This window comes from Cryptomeria japonica, chromosome 2, assembly GCF_030272615.1.
Source record: "Cryptomeria japonica chromosome 2, Sugi_1.0, whole genome shotgun sequence".
Lineage (NCBI taxonomy): Eukaryota > Viridiplantae > Streptophyta > Pinopsida > Cupressales > Cupressaceae > Cryptomeria > Cryptomeria japonica.
This window is the reverse complement of record NC_081406.1, coordinates 599,582,095-599,602,510: the sequence shown is the minus strand read 5'-3', so window position 1 is coordinate 599,602,510 and position 20,416 is coordinate 599,582,095. Positions and strand designations below refer to the sequence as shown.

At 35.6% G+C, this 20,416-nt stretch overlaps 1 protein-coding gene across 1 annotated transcript; it reads right to left on the bottom strand.

Moving 5' to 3' along the window:
• Window positions 1-223: 223 nt before the first annotated feature.
• Window positions 224-19,473, bottom strand: LOC131062979 (transcription factor WER-like). Its single transcript, XM_057996724.2, has 4 exons — window positions 19,451-19,473; window positions 1,979-2,106; window positions 1,497-1,626; window positions 224-739 (listed from the first exon to the last, which is right to left on the bottom strand). Exons 1-4 carry the CDS (start codon window positions 19,471-19,473, stop codon window positions 307-309), a joined length of 714 nt encoding a protein of 237 aa, XP_057852707.2. The 3' UTR covers window positions 224-306.
• Window positions 19,474-20,416: the final 943 nt, after the last annotated feature.

Below are 20,416 nucleotides of genomic sequence, written 5' to 3'. Positions count from 1 at the left end.
TTTGGCAGTGTTTAGACATTTTTGGCAAATTGGCCTTGCTGTTATCATTTGACAAGCACCATTGAAAATTTCATCCTGATGATGAATCACGGAGTGTGATTTGAAACATTGATGGGAAAAAAAAACACACAATCGAATCCAGAAAATTTCATAAGAATATAACATGGATTGTGAAAATCTCATAGCTTTAAGCACCATTGAATTTTATACCATATGACTCCAAAGCATACATACCTAAGCAATAAGAGATTGTTCTTGAAACTAGATGTTTATCGTACCATTAGCAAACAACTACAGCATTGTGCATTAGGATGGTGACCAAAAGCCCTGATCTATGGTATTGTGAATATCTTTTGGATTTACAGCTGAAATGTGCATTTCAGTGAGGGTCACACCTTTTGCCATATAATGAACATACTGTGGGAAAGGCCAGTCTGGAAGCTTTGTAACAAACTCCTCCAGTTCAAGACATCCACTAGTCTGCTTTCCCTTGTAGTTTGTATGTTGGAATAAGAAGTTATTGGCACTATCTTTCATATGAATTATTTCAGCATTAAAACCCACAGTATTCTCATTAGGTGAGGCTAATATATATCTGAATGGCACTGGTTTTACTACATTACAGTGCTGGGTTTCTGTTTTGGCAGCTTTCTTGCTCAAACGTGAATACCATACATTTTTAATCTGGTTATCTGTTCTGCCAGGAATGCGAGCTGCTATCAACGACCACCTGCAACCACTATTGTCAAATAGAATATGCTAAAGGAGTTCATGACTAGAAGGAAATGATAATAAAAAACAAAAATATCTACATAGTTAGTATGAATTTTTCACAGTTCATGTTGAAATGTAGATTGGTTTTGGATCCGTTGTATATGTTTCTTATATCAATTTTCCTCTTTCTAATGATAGATCGCTGAATGTGATCTAAACACCAATGTAAAAAACATACCCAAAAAACGAAAAACAATCTTTAAGCATTGACTATTTAAGTGACTGATGTATATTTGTACTTAGATTCTAAGATCTAGATCATTGACTAATGCTTAGGAAATTCCTTTTTCTAATTTTAGGATAGTGTTTCTTTCATTAATTATTGTAAAACCCAAATTATTGACTTTCTTCTTTCTATAAATCACTGAATGTCTATATAATTAGTATTGATTTTCCACATAACAAAAGTTGTTTGAAGATCTTTTATCGATGTTTTTTAAATCAACATTTTTTTTGATGATTTCGGTGTAAAAAACATACACAACAAATTTCGAAACAATCTTGAAATATATCTACATTTCATTTGCCTGGCTATTTATATTTGTACTTAGAGTTTAAGCCCTCGATCATTGACTAATGCTTTGTCAATTTCCTGCAATTGAAAGATATGAATTCCTTTTACAATTTCACAATGGTTTTCCTCATTTAATTCATTACAAAACCCAATTCATCCTTTCTATCTGCCACATTCTATCCTTACTTTTTGTGAACGAATAAGTTACCTGTTACCAAGCAGCTTATGAAGTCTGAGAATGAGATCTTCTTCATCTGATGAAATGTCATCATGTTTTACACTGGACCGAAGATAATTCATCCAACGTAACCTGCAACTCCTTCCACATCTCAGCAGACCTGCAAAATTTGATAGACACCAACAAAGTAATTCATTTGGAACTACAATATCTATATGAAACATATTGCTTTTAGTTTCTGGATTTGATTGTGTTATCATCAATATTTTGGATCACATTTCATGATCTATCATTAAGATGCAAGAGAGTTCAAAAAGATGTAAGATGATAGATCAAATCCGAAACATTGATAATAAAAAATTTCTCACACAATCAAATCCAAAAACTATAAGCAATATTCAAATAAATTATAAAAATCTAATAACATTGATACATAAAACATGTCCTAAACAATATAATAGAAATCTCAAAATGAAACATATCAAGGAACTTAAAATAAGTCTACAACATACCTGTTTTCAGAGGAAGAATACTCCAATCTCCAACTCCATGAATTTGCACATAGTTTTTCAGAAGCAGATCTTCAGGAGGGGTCCAAGCCCCTCTATCCAAACCAGAGCTGCATGGCTTCCTTCCTATCCTTGGTCAAAAAAGCAAATAAACTATTGAGTGCTGCACCATATCTGAATACTAAAGACAATATATACAAATCCAAGATGAATGAAGAATCTCAAAATAGTAATACGATAAATCCAATAACACGGCGTGATAGAATGAAATTAAATTGGAGCTCTGACAATCCCCGTAAGTGTTATGTAAGACATTATATTCTCTCGTACAAAGAGATGGGCTCCCCAACATATATGAAATCCTTGGCTATAATTTTATATGGTAACGAAGAATCACCCACCACCCCTAGCTCCATGTGAATTTTGTTGTATGTGTGTCACGGACTTCATCGAATCTTGAAGATTATGTTTGTATTTGAATTTCTGATAGTTTGTCAAGAAACTATGATAGTGAGATGATGGAGAGAAACACTTATATGGAAAATAACCCTAGTATGTGTCAATGAGAGTTTATTTAGAAAGATTGTTTGTTTGCTTGATGGTGAAAATATAAGTTATATATTTCTGATCTTTACTTACGCTCTGTGGGATTTGAAATTATGACCTTTCTTTCAAGAGCACAAGTTCTCCACTACTAGGCTAACTCAAGATGGATGGAAGTTAATTTTGATGGGACTTCAAGAGCACAAGTTCTTCACCACTAGGCTAACTCAAGCCGATATGGAGGCCAATTTCAGCCTAACGATTAAGGATCGTCAAATAGCTTTCAAGGGGCCAGTGACTACTAAGAGACTGAAGCATGTGTTTAAACACCACTGCCCTATGATGCTTCAAGCTATCAAAATGTTACTAGGCCATAAATTCTTGAATTTGGACTTCATGTATAGAACCAATGTGGATATTGCAACCATGTTTTTTGATTGGTTATTGGAGTTGGAGAGTAATGAGGAGGCAAAAATGATTAATGGAGGAGTGTGTGGGGGAAAGATGGAGGGGATGGATAAATGAATTCATTGATATGGCTAAATTTGGAGCTAGTTTTCATGAATGAGGTAGATGTTGTCCTCAACTCTACAATAAATTTAACTGCGTGTTGCAGCTTTTCATTATCTAAGGTACTAGTTTTAATGAGCAAGATTTTGTCAAGGTAGAAATTGTAAAGGGAATGCTAGAGGAGCCAAAACATATATAGGTGTAAATGTAGGGGAGGAGCCATTGGAAACCCTATTAGTGTTAACTCCACCTAAAGATAGAGTGGAAACATGGCATAAGTGTGGGTTGGTAGGCTTGTTTTTAGGTGTTGCTTTACATGGTTGGGAGGGTTTGAATTTTGGGAAAATTTATGTGTATGTAAGCTTTTTAGCATATGCAATAGAATAGTGATGTAAATCAATTATTTATTTTGCATAATAATATAAAGGGTATAGACCCTTAGTCTGTTATTTACATATAAAAAATGATGTATACCAGTGGTATGTCTTAATGTAAAATTGGGAAATGATTTGACAGATTTTAAAGAATCAATTTTGATTTTTCATCTATGTATTTGGGTCATATTTATAAGTGGAGTTCATTCTTTACCATTATCTATGCATTTGGGTCATATTCATGAGTGGAGTTCATTTTTGTAATTGGTAAAAATGATTCTTAAATTTTTAAAATTTATTTTTTACTAAATTCTTTTTATTTAGTCATTTTGGATTCAATTTGAACATGAACATTGTTGACTTGTGCAATAGGATTTCATATTTGAAGGTATTTCCTAATTCATTTGTATTGTCAAAGAAATCCATCTAGAAAAATTCAAGATATATTCAAGTAGAATATTAGAGCATTAACAATGCACATCAACTTACACCAACATTTTAGGCCTCAATAGATGTTTGTTTGTTTTCTTCTAAAATTTTTCATTATTGTTGACTCTGTAACAATGGTTCAAGGGAGAACTGTCTTCGATAAAATCTCCTAAATGATGCATACTAACACCATTCCTTTTCAAACATGTCACAAACAAGTTAAAGCACATAAGTGAGTCCAACTTTTTGAGTCAAAATGAAAAATATGAAAATGAGTCATGCCCAAAATTACTTAAGTTTGATTGAAGGTAGTTTTCATCAAAATTGAAAATCACCAAAATGAATCGTGCTAAATTTACTTAGGTTTGATTAAGCATGAGTTTAATCAAACTGCCTTTAATTGAATCTAGTGAGTAGTTGTTATGGGTGTTTGTCCAAAATGTGTTTGATTCAATGATACAAGAGGATTTAAGTATGAAAAGGGGTGCCTAATGGATGCAATTTTTACATATCTCATACAAATGTGAGGAGCAACTTGCAAATTCAACAAGCAACCTATGAATTTGTTTATTTTTCTAATTGTGTTTCTAGAAATTTTTCTTTTCCTTGCTTTTACATTGATAGAAATTTTACAATAGTAACATGGAAAAGGATTCTACAATCATTTATGGGTTACATGATTAATATTTAATAATAAATATCAATTTAAAAATACCATACAAACATATAATATCTATTAGAAAATTTTAAGTAAATTTTTTTTTTTTTAAATGAATGATGTTTAGAAACTAAAAATAAAATTAGAATTTATATTAAAAAAATATTCATAAATAAAGAAGTAAATAGTTGTTAAAGTAAAACTAAAATTTATGTATTTTTAATATTTTATAAATTAAATTATTTTTCTATATTGTTTACATACAATTTTTCTTTGTTTCATCTGAGTTTATAAAAATATTGTAAAACAAGGTGAAGAAAGCTTACAATATGAACTTAAATTCAAAGTCAGTAAAATTCATCATTGTATGACTATAAATAATAAGGAAATCACGAATCCCTATTCTAGCTATGAATTCTAAAAAATATTAATAGAATAATCCAAACAAGACAATAAGGATGTATAATATTTAATCAAAACTCCCTATTCCATGATTGCATATAGCTTCCATTGTCCTTCTCTTCCTTGATGAATGTTGGCTCTTAGATATTGCACTAACCTCCAAATGGCACAAAGATTCAAAGTTCGTGATTGTTGAAAATGGAGAATTGATGCTCAATTTATAGATTTTTGGAGAAGATTGAATGAGAAATGGAACTCAAGTGATCTAAAACGTTGATTGATAGTTGAACTGCTAATTGGAGGTGATACTCAATTGATTGAATAGTTAACAAATTGATGACAAAGAAAGCTTTATTTAGAAAAAAGCTAATTGGAAGATAGAAAAAAGAATGATTGGGGGATGATTGAGAAAATGATTTAATTAATCAATTGATTGAAATGATCAATTAAATAGATTGAATTGTTAACTAGAGATGACTGATTGAAATCTTTTGGGAAAAATACAAATTGGAAGATAGAAAAGGGAATTGAAAAGATAAATGAATTAATTAATCAATTAATTGAATTGATTAATTTAGCATGTGTTGCAAGAGATTTTATTTGAAATTCAATTTATTGATTTGCATGCTCTTGAACTTGATTTAGGAATCCAATTTGATCTTTTCATGATATTAAATTAATTTTAAATTTAATTTGATCTTTGAATTCATGCAAACTTGATTTAGACATTCAATTTGATTTTTGCATGTTTTTCAATTTATCTTTTCAAAATCATGAAATTGAAATGCACATGTATTTGAAATTAGATGAAATTAGAATTAGAGGAAATTCAAATTTGAATTTGAATTAGAAGAAAATTGAAATTAGAGGAAATTAGAATTTGGAGATTTGGAATTTGAATTAGAAGAATAAATTAGCTAATTAAATAGTTTAAAGAAACTATTTAATTATTTAGAAATTAAATTTTAATTAAATAATAAAGATTACTTAATTAAATGAATTAAATCATAATTAATTAAATAATATATATTTAATTAATATTAGAAAAGGGTTAAATGATTAATTAACGAGGAATAGAAATTGAAATAGGATAATTAGTAAGATGGTGAAGAAATATGAATTTCGAAGAATAAGATTAATTAACTTAATTAAAGAATTATAGAATTATTTAATCAATTAGACGAATAATTAGTACATGATCAATGAGATAATTTTTAGGTGTCTACATTTGCCCCTCTTTGAGACAATGTCGGAATGCTATTGTTTCAAAGAAAACGAAAAAATTCCTGCCATAGTGATGCTTAGGGTGTAAATATGCCCCCTCAAAAAAGTGGTAAAAAAATCATGGAATTGAAACCATTTTAATGATAACATGTTAATGAGAATGAAATATTACAAAGAGATAGTGAAAGAACATTTTATTTAAATGACAGAATTGATTTGAGAAGAGATGTTTGATGAGAGAATGATCTTGAGATAGAATCAACATGATGAGATGAAATGAAAAAGATTGATGATAGATACACAAACTTTTGTGCCTTTATTCATAGCACAATAAATATTCATCACTGAGCCTTATTATGTAACAATGGAGCTTTGCACATTAGGATATAAGGAACCAAGATGTAAAGATATCTCATTGCAAAAACAAATATGTTGCAAACAAGGATTGAACCCTCCATTTTGGGAATAATGCCAAGGGTCAAGGTATGTGTGATAGTCACAATCATAACTATCCATGATATTTTGCATGAGATATTTGCCAAATGAACGTACCAATCATAGACATCGGAGATACCATTGCCCCATAACTTCATTGGTCCACAACACAAACAACAAACAAAGAAAAGGATCATGCCCATCCCAGCTCCTCTAGTCACTTGTGGACATCCTTGACTAGCATAGAAACATGACCTATCACCAAATGAAAAAAAAAGATAAAGGTTGACTAGGACAAAATTCAATAGCCATATTGATCTGTGTCTTTGCTTTGATTGTTTGAGGCACGATGGTCGATAATGTCTAATCTCATAAAATATGGACTCCGTTTATGACTAACCAGGTCTGATTTCGAGTGTATCCTCTTTTGTTTAAGAAAAGATAATTATCACTTTGGGTTCACCAAATGTTTGTCAGTACAATTCATCCTAGCTTAACTAAAAATAATAAGGAAATCACAAATCCCTATTCTAGTTAAAGAATTATAAATAAATCAATGAAATTATGCAAGATAACAACAAGGATATAAAATATTCAATCAAAACTCCATATTCCATGATTGTTTGTCGTTTCCATTGCTCTTCTCCTCTTTGAGTAATGATATTGGCTCTCAGATATTGCACTACTAACCTACAAATGGCACAAAGATTTGAAGTTCATGATTGTTGAAAATGGAGAATTGATGTTGAATTTATAGTTTTTTGGAGGAGATTGAATGAGAGGTGGAGCTAAAGTGAGCTGAAAAGTTTATTGATAGTTGAACTGCTGATTTGGAGGTGGAACTCAACTGATTGAATTGTTAATTGAGTTAACTGATTGAGAAAAAAGTTGATTGAAAGATTAAAAAAGATTGAATAGTTAATTGATTGATGACAAAGAAAGCTTTATTTAGAAAAAGCTACTTGGAAGATAGAAAAAGAATGATTGGAGTATAATTGAGAAAATGATTTAATTAATCAATTAATTGAAATGATTAATTAAATAGATTAAATTGTTAACTAGAGATGACTGATTGAAAGCTTTTGGGAAATTTAAGCAAATTGGAAGATACAAATAGGAATTGAACAGATAAATGAATTAATTAATCAATTAATTGAACTGATTAATTTAGCATGTGTTGTAGGATATTTTATTTGAAATTCAAATTATTGATTTGCATGCTCTTGAACTTGATTTAGGAATCCAATTTGATCTATCCATGATATTGAATTAATTTTAAATTCAATTTGATCTTTGAATTCATGCAAACTTGATTTAGACATTCAATTTGATTTGTGCATGTCTTTGAATTTATCTTTCAAATCATGAAATTGAAATGCACGTGTATTTGAAATTAGATGAAATTGGAATTAGGGGAAATTCAAATTTGAATTTGAATTATAAGAAATTGAAATTAGACAAAATTGGAATTTGGGGATTTGGAATTTGAATTAGAAGAATAAATTAAATAATTTAAAGAAATTTTTTAATTATAAATAGAAATTGAATTTTAATTAAATAATAAATATTATTTAATTAAAGGAATTAAATCATAATTAATTAAATAATAAATATTTAATTAATATTAAAAAGGGATTAAATTATTATTTAATGAGGAATAGAAATTTAAATAGGATAATTAGTAAGATGGTGAAGAAATGTGAATTTTGAAGAATTAGATTAATTAGCTTAATTAAAGAATTATTTAATCAATTAGTCGAATAATTATTACATGATCAATGAGACATTTTTGTGTGTCTACACAAAGTTATTTCAAATATAAAACTAAAGATTAACAATCAACACAATGATTATAGAATCAAAACAAGAACAAGAAAAACATTGCACAAGAAAGACCGAATTTACATGTCCAACCCTTTCAGGAAAAAAGTCCATCATAGAAAGAGAGGAAAGTATATTACTAATCAAATGAAGAATACAACAATAATACACTTCTATAAGACCACTGTAAAACTCCGCAACACTCTATTACCCTACAAACTGAACAAGACTAAATGAAGAACACTAACTTAAGGCACCAATTTATAAGAGTTTGTGAAGATGAATACCACTATGGTATCACCAAACAATAGGCAACAATTTAACCACTTGGAAAAACTCACACCCACCTCCCAAAATAGGCTTTTATAGATGCTCTTATAGCTATCATAAGGCATCTCTCATGCATGTGTACCCGTGTAAGGATTATGTCATAAATATTATCATAGATGTTGTAAAAGCAATAATGATTGTCATAACCGTCATATTTTATCTTGCAACTCCTAAAAAAGTGTCTAAGCACATCAAAAGATAATATTCCAAGATGGGTCACATAGCTATTTTGTCCTTTCCCTAGAGGACAAACAGTAATTTAGTAACTTTGCCTTTACATGCTCTCTTTCACCACTCTTGGTTAAACGGTTTAACCTCTTATGGGTAAATTACAAGTGACATTAGGAAAATAAAAATAAAAATATTTACAAGGTTGATGACACCTAAATCCTAACATTTTCACACTTGACATCATACATTATAAATTACTCCATAGAGATACACAATACAAATCAAGTACATTGATCAAGTCCCATGGCCTTCCTACACCAAGAGAAATCATATTTGGTTATTGGCCTCATAAGAGAATCTACAACATTATCCAAAGTGTCAAATTTTTTAATCAATAGCTATCCACTCTCAACCATCTCTCGTATAAAGTGGTACTAAACATCAACATGTCTAGTACAAGCATGATACGTAGGATTTTTGGCCAAACATATGGCACTATGACTATCACATTCTATCATCATTGTCCTACAATCAAAGTCAATACCATTACCAAGTCTCAATTACCAAATCGCCTCCTTGGAGGCATGTGTAGCATCCATATACTCTTCTTAAGTGTTGAACAATGCAACTATAGGTTGTCTTTTACTCATCCAACTCACTGTACACCTCCAAACAAAGTATGCACATAGCCACTAGTCGGCCTTTGACTATCCAAGTCACCTGCCCAATTTGCATCAACAAAACCCTGTATGTCTAATGACTTATCCACATCATCAGTACCATGACAAAACTAGACAATAATCTAAAGTACCTTGCAAATATCTTAATACCCTTTTAACAAAGTACAATGCTCTTTATCTGGGTTAGACAAAAACCTGCTTAGAATTCCCACTGTTTGGGCTATATCTAGTCTAGCACAAACCATTGCATGCATTAATCTACTAATGACACTAGCATAAGGAGCATTAGACATTTCTTCAATATCATCATCAAAATTAAGACACATGTCTAAAATCAACTTACTACCAACAAAAAATGGACTACTTATTGGCTTACAGACCCACATTTTAAATCTCTATAAAATAGAATCAACATACTTACCATAACTTAACCAAAGTTTTTATGAACCTGGTCCCTAGGTATTTGCAGGATCATGGTGGGCCAAATAGACCCTTAAGTGGCAATGAAAATTTAAAAAAAACACAAGTTGACGTCAAAACTTGATTAAGTTATCAACATTATTTTAAAAATATGTAAGAATAGAATCTATAGAAAATTCAATGTAGTTTCTAAGCTACTAGTTATTTTATGAAAAAAATAAATCTATTTGACAAAAATTTGAAATTACAATGCAATAGTACTAAAATTTCAAGAAAAAGATAAGAAGTAGGTGTTTGTCTGACCACCCTAACCACAATCAAATCATAATATTTTTATAATAAGATTTTAGATATAAGTAGAAGACTCATGTCCATATATGACACATTTTTTTGTAATTTTTTTGAAGTAAATAATTAATTATGAAGTTTTTACTACAAATTTTCAAAAAAATAAAAACTCGTATGTCTGACCACCTTAACTTGGTCAAAACTTTATGAAATTGATTTTTTTTTAATCCTATAGTATGTGAAGCATAGAATGAGACACATGTTTCAAATTCAAAAAATGTGATACTGTTTGAAAGTTATAGATGTTTTTCAATCAGCCTATCAAAAAGGACTTTAGTCAGAATTCAATTAGAAAATGAATAATAATAATTTATTAAAGTCAAAATAAGACAAAATTTATATTGTTGGAAAGTCAAGAATATCCTTAAAAAATGAGAATATCCTTAAAAAACCTTTTTTGTTTCATCAATTTGAACTAAACAAAATTCATCAACCACAAGGGTGAAGTCTGGAAAAGCAAGGAAAACTCAAAAACGTGTTTTTTTCTATTGTCCTAGCCAAATCCTAATGCAATCTTGAGGCAAATACCAAGGTCGTCTTCAAATTCTTAATGGTTTAGCTTCTATAAGTGTTAGAAAGTGAAGCTATGGTGCAAAATGTTGATTTTAGTGTCAAGTTTAGCCAAAAAGTGTAACACGGTATAATGGGATCACCTTGCATCGTTATTATATAAGAGGCCATCCACAAGTTCTTCTACATAATTCATATTCCTATCTACCTCTGCATTATAATTATGATTCATTTGACATCCATGACAACAATGAGTTACATTATGAAATTAAAGTTGATTTGTGGGATAGTCCTAAATAAGGTGGCTAATAAGTTCCACAATACAATGAATTTGATTTCACTAGTACAGTTCTCAATTCTACATGTACAATGTTGTTGTTGTTCTTTTGGCATGTACCTTAAGGCAATCATTTTAGACATGTCCTTCTATTAAGCAAGAAGAACACCATAATTCTTTAGCCTTATTTGCTTCTCCTTTTTCCAAGATTTCATTTTTTATTGTCAATTTCTCTACTACCAATTATAGTCCTTAAAGTATCTCCTTTGTTTCATCTTTTTGGGGTCTATGACAAGGATATACTTTGATGAGGTATGTTGTTATAATTAGGTATAAATAAGAGTCAAATATCCTTCCATCCAATTCTACTCTTATGTCCCTTTGCAATCTAGATATGAACCATTCAATATTTTGTCTTTCAAATAATGGTTCTTCTAGTTTTTGACATATGTCTTTGAACCTTTTATCATATTCCTTTACTGATTCATCTTCTCTAAATGTGCCAAGTCCCTAATTTTACTATCACTCTCTGTGGGGATGTCTAGAGTGTCAAATTTTGTTAGGAAATCTTGTTGTACTTCATCCCAACTTTTATCATGTTTTGGGTAGGTCTTCTTGTACCAATCTAGACCATCTTTTCTCAATGAAGATACAAAATCTATTTTTTCTTGTCTTCTTCGATGTTTCTTCTTTCCCAAAGTGATTCAAACAATAATCCATGCTCCACAACCTTTGTAGTATCTTTTACAAAGACTAGAATTTTAAATGATGACTCCATCTTATTTGATTTTCCTTTTGATTTTGTGGTGCAGGAGCACCCAAAGACACAAATGAAGCCTAAAGAGTCTAGCATCACCCATGAGGTTAAAATGTAATGACCTTGTCACATGGACATCATATGTAGTAGGTTGATAGGTTTGCAAGTCAATAAGACCCAATTGATGTAAGACATTGTCATGGTTGCATTTTATAAGCCTCCATGGACAAATGACCATGTGGGTCAATAGGAGTCTAGGAATGAGTAAGTCAATAAATATTGGTCTTATGAACATTATACCAATCCTTGGAATAGGTCGAATAAGCCTTGGAGTCGCCAAATTGGAAAGTTGCAAGTTGACAACTTTTGTCGTCATTGCAAAATGTTGTAAAAAGGGGTAACTAATCCTCCAATGGTTCCAAAGTTTGAAAAGTGGTTGGAAAATATTAGGGAGGATATATTAGGCCCACTTGGATTGATTCCAAGGTTTTTTTTGAAGTTGGTGTGTTTTGGAGTTTTGGAGTAATACAATATACTTGGAGTTTCCTGGAAATCTGTGTGTTTTATGTTCATTTTTTATCTGTACAGATTGGTGGATGCCTGAAACCAATTGGATGAGTTATGTAAGTCTCTTACCTTTGATTTGAATCAATTTTGAGGTCTTGTAACAATTGGGTTGTAGAGATCCATCGAAACCTATCCAGACTGGTCACAAACCTTGCTAGCACCCAAGGTTTCACTGTAAAAAATGCCCTTAATTTGACATTTTCACCAGAGGACCATACAACTTGTGGGAAAATTTTAGAGGGTCCATTGTACCATAATATTTTTGTGTTGGTTTTAAGGGAGGCTCCAAGCCCGAGGAGACTGAATTGACCCTAGGCAGGCATCTCTATGTGACCACCTGAACTATAGAAGTGAAAATCACTTGCAATAGGAAAAGGAGATGGGATCAAGTCTTGAAACCTTTGATTTGGTGGTTTGACATCTTACCCCACCTTGAAGAAGTGTTGGTTTAGTCAAGGGACTAATACAAGGATTACTTTCTTTGTAAATTAGGTCTAATTGGCTTAATTAGGTCTGTAAGGACAGTAAGGGTACATACCTTTAACATTGGGGTTAGAGTCTAAGCCTTCAAGGAATTATGTAACTTGATAAAGGGTATCTAAATCTTCCCTTATTTTTTCTTGTCCTTTGGAAGTTTATTAAGATGTGTGGGAAAAACTTAACCGGTAAGGCTACTAGACAAATAGGATAGTTGTGAGACAAGTACCCCCTAGCGCATTTGTCTGTCAGACCGAATGGATGTTTTGAGTTGGTTGGACCACTAATAGATAAAATCCAATAGGTTTCCATCCCACCAGTACCATAATATTGTCTACCATTCATACAAGGGTTGAGTGTTTCCATCCCACTGGTACCGGAAGATACAAATCCTTTATGGATCTTGTCACACAATTTATTGCGTGAGTTGAGAACTTGGTAGGTGTGTTGTTTGACACCTTGAACAAACAAAACAACTTGTTTTGGACATAGTATTTGTGGGTGAGAGAAGATTATCACCTAGTTTGTTGCTTGGCTCTGCACCATATTGGTATCGGAGTGAATTGGATCACTTGGGGAAAGTGATTTTTAGTGTATGCCCGCGGAAGGAAGTGAGGGAGAGGCTAGAAACATGCCTCCTAAGAGTATGTCTCAAGGTTCCATCAAGAAGTTGTTTGAGGAGATGTTTTAAAATAGAGTGAGGGAGTTAGAGAAGGCCAAGGGCAAAGGAAAGGAGGGTGAATGTGACTCTGATGGAGAAGAAGACAGGGGGGAGAAGAAGAAACCCCAAGGCAAGAAGTTGAGTTACCTGCAAATCAAAGAGCATTTGTTGAGGTCCTAAATTCCATTGGCAAAGAATCCTCATCAAGTAAAGATGACATCCCTATGTTTAGTGGTAAAATGAATGCAAAAGAAGTGATGGATTGGATTGAGGCATTGAACAACCATTTTGAATGCGAGGAGACCCCTGAGAATAAGAAGGTTATCTTTGCTAAGTCCAAGATGAAAGGAGTAGCACTCACTTGGTGGAATTACCTCCAGGGTGAGAGGGTGAAGGAAGGTAGAGGTATGATAACCTCATGGGATAGAATGTTAGAAAAAGTGAAGGCACAATTCATCCCAGTGGACTATGAAGTCCAAGTCTACAAGAACTTACAAAGTTTGAGACAAAAAGACCTTGATGTGAGTGCATATACCGAGGATTTCCATAGGTTGTGTCTAAGGAACAAACACCATGAGGAGGAACTAGAGAAAGTGGCAAGATATCTTAGTGGATTAAAATATAGTATCCAAGATGAGATCAACATACTAGCACCTGAGACAGTAAACAAGTGCTTTCAACTAGCACTAAGGGCAAAGGAGAAGTTAAAGAGAAAGAATGATTAGGATAACAGAGGTAGAGGGGGCAAAAACTTCAGAGGAAGAGGCCATATGAATGGTAGAGGACAGAGTCCTAGGCCACAAGGAGTGGCTAATCAATAAAGTCAACATGGAGATGGTAACACAAGAGGGGTTTTCAGAGGAAGAAGACCCAATCGTAGAGGTAGATTTGGTGGAAGAATCTCAGAGCCTTTCAGATGCTACAATTGCAATCAAGTAGGTCATACCGCATCTAAGTGCCTTGAGAAGACTAGATCAAGCTCCCAAGGAGAGAGGAGAACACATTTGGTTCAAGACACTAATTGTCAGAGTGTCAATTCACCTGATTCCTATGGACTTCCAAAGAGAGGAGAAGCCTTGATGATGAGGAGAACATTGTTGAAGGTACCATGCAATATTGAGCCACCACAAAGGATGACACTCTTTCAGACCACATGCAAAGAAGGAGACAAGGTATGCAAGGTTATAATAGATTCTGGTTCAACTAAAAATTTAGTATCCTTAGAAATGGTAGAGAAACTAAAATTGAGAATAATTCCTCATCCATTTCCATATAAAGTTTCTTGGCTTACTAAAGGAAAACAAACCTTGGTAGAAGAGCAATAATGGGTTGAATTTCAGATAGGAGCATACAAAGACAAAATTATGTTTGATATTGTTGAGATGTATGCCTATCATCTTCTTTTTGGGAGGCCATGGCAATATTACCTCAACACCCATCATGATGTACACAAGAACACCTACTCCATCACCAAAGATGAAAAGGTAATTGAGTTGATGCCCCTGCCTGATAACAATGAGGATCAGAAGGAGAAGGAGGCCAAGATCATGATCATGAAAGGAAAAGAGTTCCTCAAGGAAATCAAGGAAGAAGGAACACCTTGTTTTATAATGATGTAAATACCTAGGCAAGAAGAAGAGCCCACTACAGGTGGCAAGGTAGAAAAGAAAAGGGTGGCAATCCCTGAGGAGGTGAAGGAAATGTTGAGAAAATGCAAGGACATAGTTTCAGAATAGTTGCTAAGGACCCTACCACCAATAAGGGAGATAAGCCATTGCATTGACTTCATTCCCGATGCCACCTTACCAAACATGAAAACCTACAAAATGACTCCCCAACAGAATGAGGAAGTTGCAAGGTAGATCCAAGAGCTGCTTGATAAATATTTTGATAGGGAAGAGCTTGAGCCCTTGTGCAATCCTAGCTATCTTAGCACCAAACAAGGAGGGGACATGGAGATTATGCATTGATTCTCGGGCCATTAACAAGATAACCATCAAGTGTAGATTCCCTATGCCTAGAATAGAAGATTTGCTTGATTGTTTAGGAGGTGCAAGATATTATTCCGAGATTGGTTTAAAAAGTGGTTATCACCAAATAAGGATTAGAGAAGGTGATGAGTGGAAAACTACTTTTAAAACAAACGAAGGATTGTATGAATGGAGGGTGATGCCATTTGGGTTGTCAAATGCCCCTAGCACTTTCATGAGACTCATGAATGAGGTGTTGAAGGAGTTCATTGGTAAGTTTGTCATAGTTTATCTAGATGGCATCCTAGTGTTTAGCAAGACAAAGGAGGAGCACCTAAAACATTTGGATATGGTCTTGAGAAGGTTGAATGAAGAGAAACTAATGATAAACATGGAAAAGTGTGTGTTTTTGCAGGAAGAGATGACTTACCTTGGGTTTGTGATTTCTAGAGGAAATCTGAAAATGGATGCTGATAAAGTCAATGCCATTCTCACATGGCCAACTCCTGGAACAATTGGTGATGTAAGGAGTTTTCATGGCCTTGCTACCTTTTATACGAATTTTATCAAGAAATTTAGCTAGATTTGTGCTACCATTTTAGAGACCATCAGGGGTGGACAAAAGTGCAAATTTTCATGGACCAAGGAGGTAGATAAAGCATTTGAAATGTGGAAGGAAGAGGTATCCCAGCAACCTATTCTTACCTTACCTAATTTTGACAAAATCTTTTAGATTGAATGTGATGCAATTCATTTGGCAATAGGTGCAGTACTCAGCTATGAAGGTAGACCAATTGCATTTCTTAGTGAAAAGTTGAATGATGCTAGAAATAAATATTCTTCCTATGATTTGGAGATGTATGTGTATATGGTGAAAATGGATATGATAATAACAATATTGAAAGGCTAAATGAATTCAACCACAAAAACCCTAGCCTAACAATCAACAAAGATCCACCATAACATATGAAGATTACCTAAGACAATGCAAATCACATGAAATCACAAAGATTATACCATCACATGTCCAATAGGGTTTTGATCTCCATTCTTCCTATCTCCATTGATCTTGCTTGATATATTTGCTCTCAGATTTTATATGCACAAGAGCTCAACAAAGAACGAAATGTGGTTGCAAGTAGGATCGTAGTGTAGTCAAGTCCTCCAAATTGTCGATTAGGGTATTCAGTCATTAGAATGCTTGATTAGGGTTTGATAATGAAGAAGGCATCTCCTTAAATAGAAGACACAATATGAAATGGAGGGATAAGATTGAGAGGTGTAAAAAGGAGGTCGGCTAAGATTAGAGGGTAGGTAGAGGAAATAATAAAATAATGAAAGAGGTATGTAGTGTAGGAATTAAGAGATGAATGACATGTGTCATGGGTAGAAAAAGCTAATGAATTAATTAAATAAATAAAGATTTATTTAATTAATAGAAGAAGTGGGATCAATTAAATAAATAAAATATTTATTTAATTTAGGAAAATGATAATTTAAATAAATAAATGTATTTATTAAATGAGAAATAAGGCTAGAAGAGGATAAATGAATTAATTAAATAAATAAAGATTTATTTAATTAATAGAAGAATTAGGCTTAGATAATTAAATAAATAATATTTATTTAATTAGACATGACAATTTTAGGTGTCTACATTTTGCCCCTCTTTGAGACAATGCGGCTTGTCGCGTTGTTTCAAAGAAGATAAGATGAACTGATACAAAGTTGCCCCAGAATGGGAATGATATGCCCCCTCGAGAGATTGGATGAAAAAGTCTGGAAAGATTGCAGACAATCTCTCGATAAGAAAGAAAGGCTAGAATGGAATGGTCGGATAAAGTGACAAAGTCACGGGATAATGAAGACTGACTCGGGAAATGAAGGCGAGGGCTAGGGTAGGCTATAAGATAGACCACGGGCAAAAGACATCCTCATTGTCATCTACACCCTCACGAGATCATAGTGCAGAGCGAGAAAAAGAGCAGCAGCAGTCAGCAGCGATGGCTTTCGTACACAGATTCGACCGCGTTCGCCGATTTCAGAGACCAGCAGAGGCAGAAGAGCCGGTAAGTACCACCAAACCTCCTCGTACTTTGACGCATTCAATTTTGTCATTAATGCATGTCGAATAGAGCAATAAATGCGCCTAGGAATAGTGTACAAAAAAGTGCAAAAACATGAAATCGCGTCTGCGTCGGTGCCGGGCGCGTCTGTGTCCGCCAGGCGCGTCTGTGTCTTTCAGGGGCGTTTATGTGCCAAAGTCGCGTTTATGAATAATGTAGGCACGTTTATGTCAAACAGGCACGTTTGTGTTGTTCAGGTGCGCTTGTGCAGTCTATAGGAACGTTTGTGAGGTAGAAACGCGTTTATGTCTGAAAATGCAAGGTTTTTTTTTTTTTTCTTCTAGGTCAAATCGGCAGTTCTGTGATGAACATACGCTGTCGATTGGATAAGCTGCTGAGAGGATACACTCAAGCAGGTCCTCTAGGAAGACTAGGATAGATCGAGGCACTTTGTGATGAACAGGAAGCACCAAGATAGAGTACTTTGTGATGAACAGGGAGTACCCAAAGTATGAGCAGCACTTTGTGATGAACAGGGAGTGCAAAATGTGAGTAACACTTTGTGATGAACAGGGAATGTCACACACGTAGTACTTTGTGATGAACAGGGAGTACCACTAGGATAAATAGAAACACTTTATGATGAACAGTGAGTGTCACTGAGATAGATGACCATATGCATTTAGATAGCGAGTAGCATTTTGTGATGAACAGTGAATGCCACCATGACTGACATGATTGATTTGTTTGACCACAAGAGTATTTGCCTATGCTAGAGTCACGGGAGAGATTCCCGTCCACGCATAGATTGCGACCTGAGCTGACACTTGGGGACCGAGCTGCCATTGAGGCGATGGGTTTGAGACACATGTTGTATGTGCCTGAGTTTCGGGCAAACATGGGTTTGCTGACTGCGCTGGCCGAGAGATGGCATTCAGAGACATGCACATTTCATTTGTCGATGGGTGAGATGACAGTCACCCTTGAGGATGTCTACCGGATTCTGCGGATACCGATTGATGGAGAGCTGATTCCATACGATCGTGACGGAGACAGAGAGGCTTTGAGACGGGTGTTTCAGGATCTCGGCCTAGAGATGAGAGCAGGACATGTGGCATGGGATACCATGACTGCGACAGGGTTAGCTTTGCCAGCTGTGATTGGACGAGCTATCGGTGGGTTCCTATGTCCGGACAGAGCGACACGGGGGTTGGTAGTGGGCTGGGGAGGAGCATTGGAGATATTGGTGACGCAGCACACTAGATATGCATGGGGTCCATGTGTTTTGGCCCACCTATATTATGAGCTTCACCAGTTTGTCTACCATGGATCGGTGGGACTGGGTTGTGGAGTGACACTACTGCAGGTTTGGGCGTACGAGCATCTACCTATCACGCCGCCAATACATTTCAGAGGGAGAGGTCATGGACGGAGTTTTGTTCATCTGTACGACATGATCACTTCACAGCCTCGAATTGGCAGGTTAGAGTATTGGCGGCGAGTGATAGATGACATTGATGTCGTCATCTGGAGGCCGTATCTGGGATGCGAGGAGTGGGAGGATGACGCAGTGGAGCTGCCTTACACCTTACGGAGCAGGTATTTGATTGGGCGGATGCCCTATATACTGGAGAGGCAGCTGGTAGACAGGATTGGCCGCCAGTTTGGCCGGATCCAGCGGATGCCACGAGGCTCGGGTATGTATGCCCGTACAGTTAGGGATCAGGCGCAGTTCGGGCCTTTATTGTCATATGATCAGGCAGTCACGCAGCTGGCAGAGATGATACCTCTTCCTTGGGACATGTGGCCTGAGATTGAGGACGTCGGGATGGATGCAGAGCATACAGCGTATTGGGCATAGCATCCATTCCCCCGATTGACAGATCCAGGAGAGCTACTGGATGGAGATGGAGGAGGAGATGATGATGATGATGGTGGGGGTGATGGGGGTAGAGGCCGATGGCGATGGAGGGGAGTAGTTGGGGAGAGGAGGGTGGAACCTCGGAGAGAGGGTGGACAGGAGGGGCAGGCCCAGGTGGTGAGGGGTCGCAGTGGAGTGCCCCTGCAGGTACCAGCAGCACAGGGTCCTAGAGCACAGGGACAGAGACAGGGACAGGTGCAGGGACAGGTGTCAGTATAGGCACAGGGACAGAGACAGGTACAGGGACCTAGGCATGTACCGAGATAGGTACCCATTCAGGCACCAGTACAGGTACAGGGACAGGTACAGGGGCAGGCACCTGCAGAGGGAGAGCCACGGGCAGAGGCAGAGGGTGGGGATCTAGAGGAGGATGAGCTGATTGAGCTCAGGGAGATCTGCCAGGGCCAGGCAGACGAGATCCAGGAGCTGGAGAGGGAGAGGGACCGACTCAGGATCAGGCTCAAGGATACTGAGCGGGAAAGGGATCAGGCGATTCAGCGCTACACTGAGGCTGAGATAGCGCTGAGGGCAGGGAGGCAGGCGATGGAGGACATAAGAGCAGGCTACGCATATGTCCTACGAGCCAGAGAGGAGATTGCCTACTAGAGGGACCTGTATTATGGTGTCATGCCAGTAGATCAGCGGGCGAGGAGCTTCCATAGACCATCGCGAACAGCGACAACTATGGGAGGGAGCCGGAGGAGACAGGCATCGAGTGGTGGGGTCATGGGTCCTCCACCACCACCAGATAGGGGGGACAGGCAGGATGATCCTGGAGCGGGTCCTTCTAGGGCTCAGATTCCATCGAGGCCAGGCGGCTCCGAGGGAGGGAGTTCATCATAGCCATAGAGGGCTCCCTTGTATCAGTATTGTACCATTCTTTTGTATTG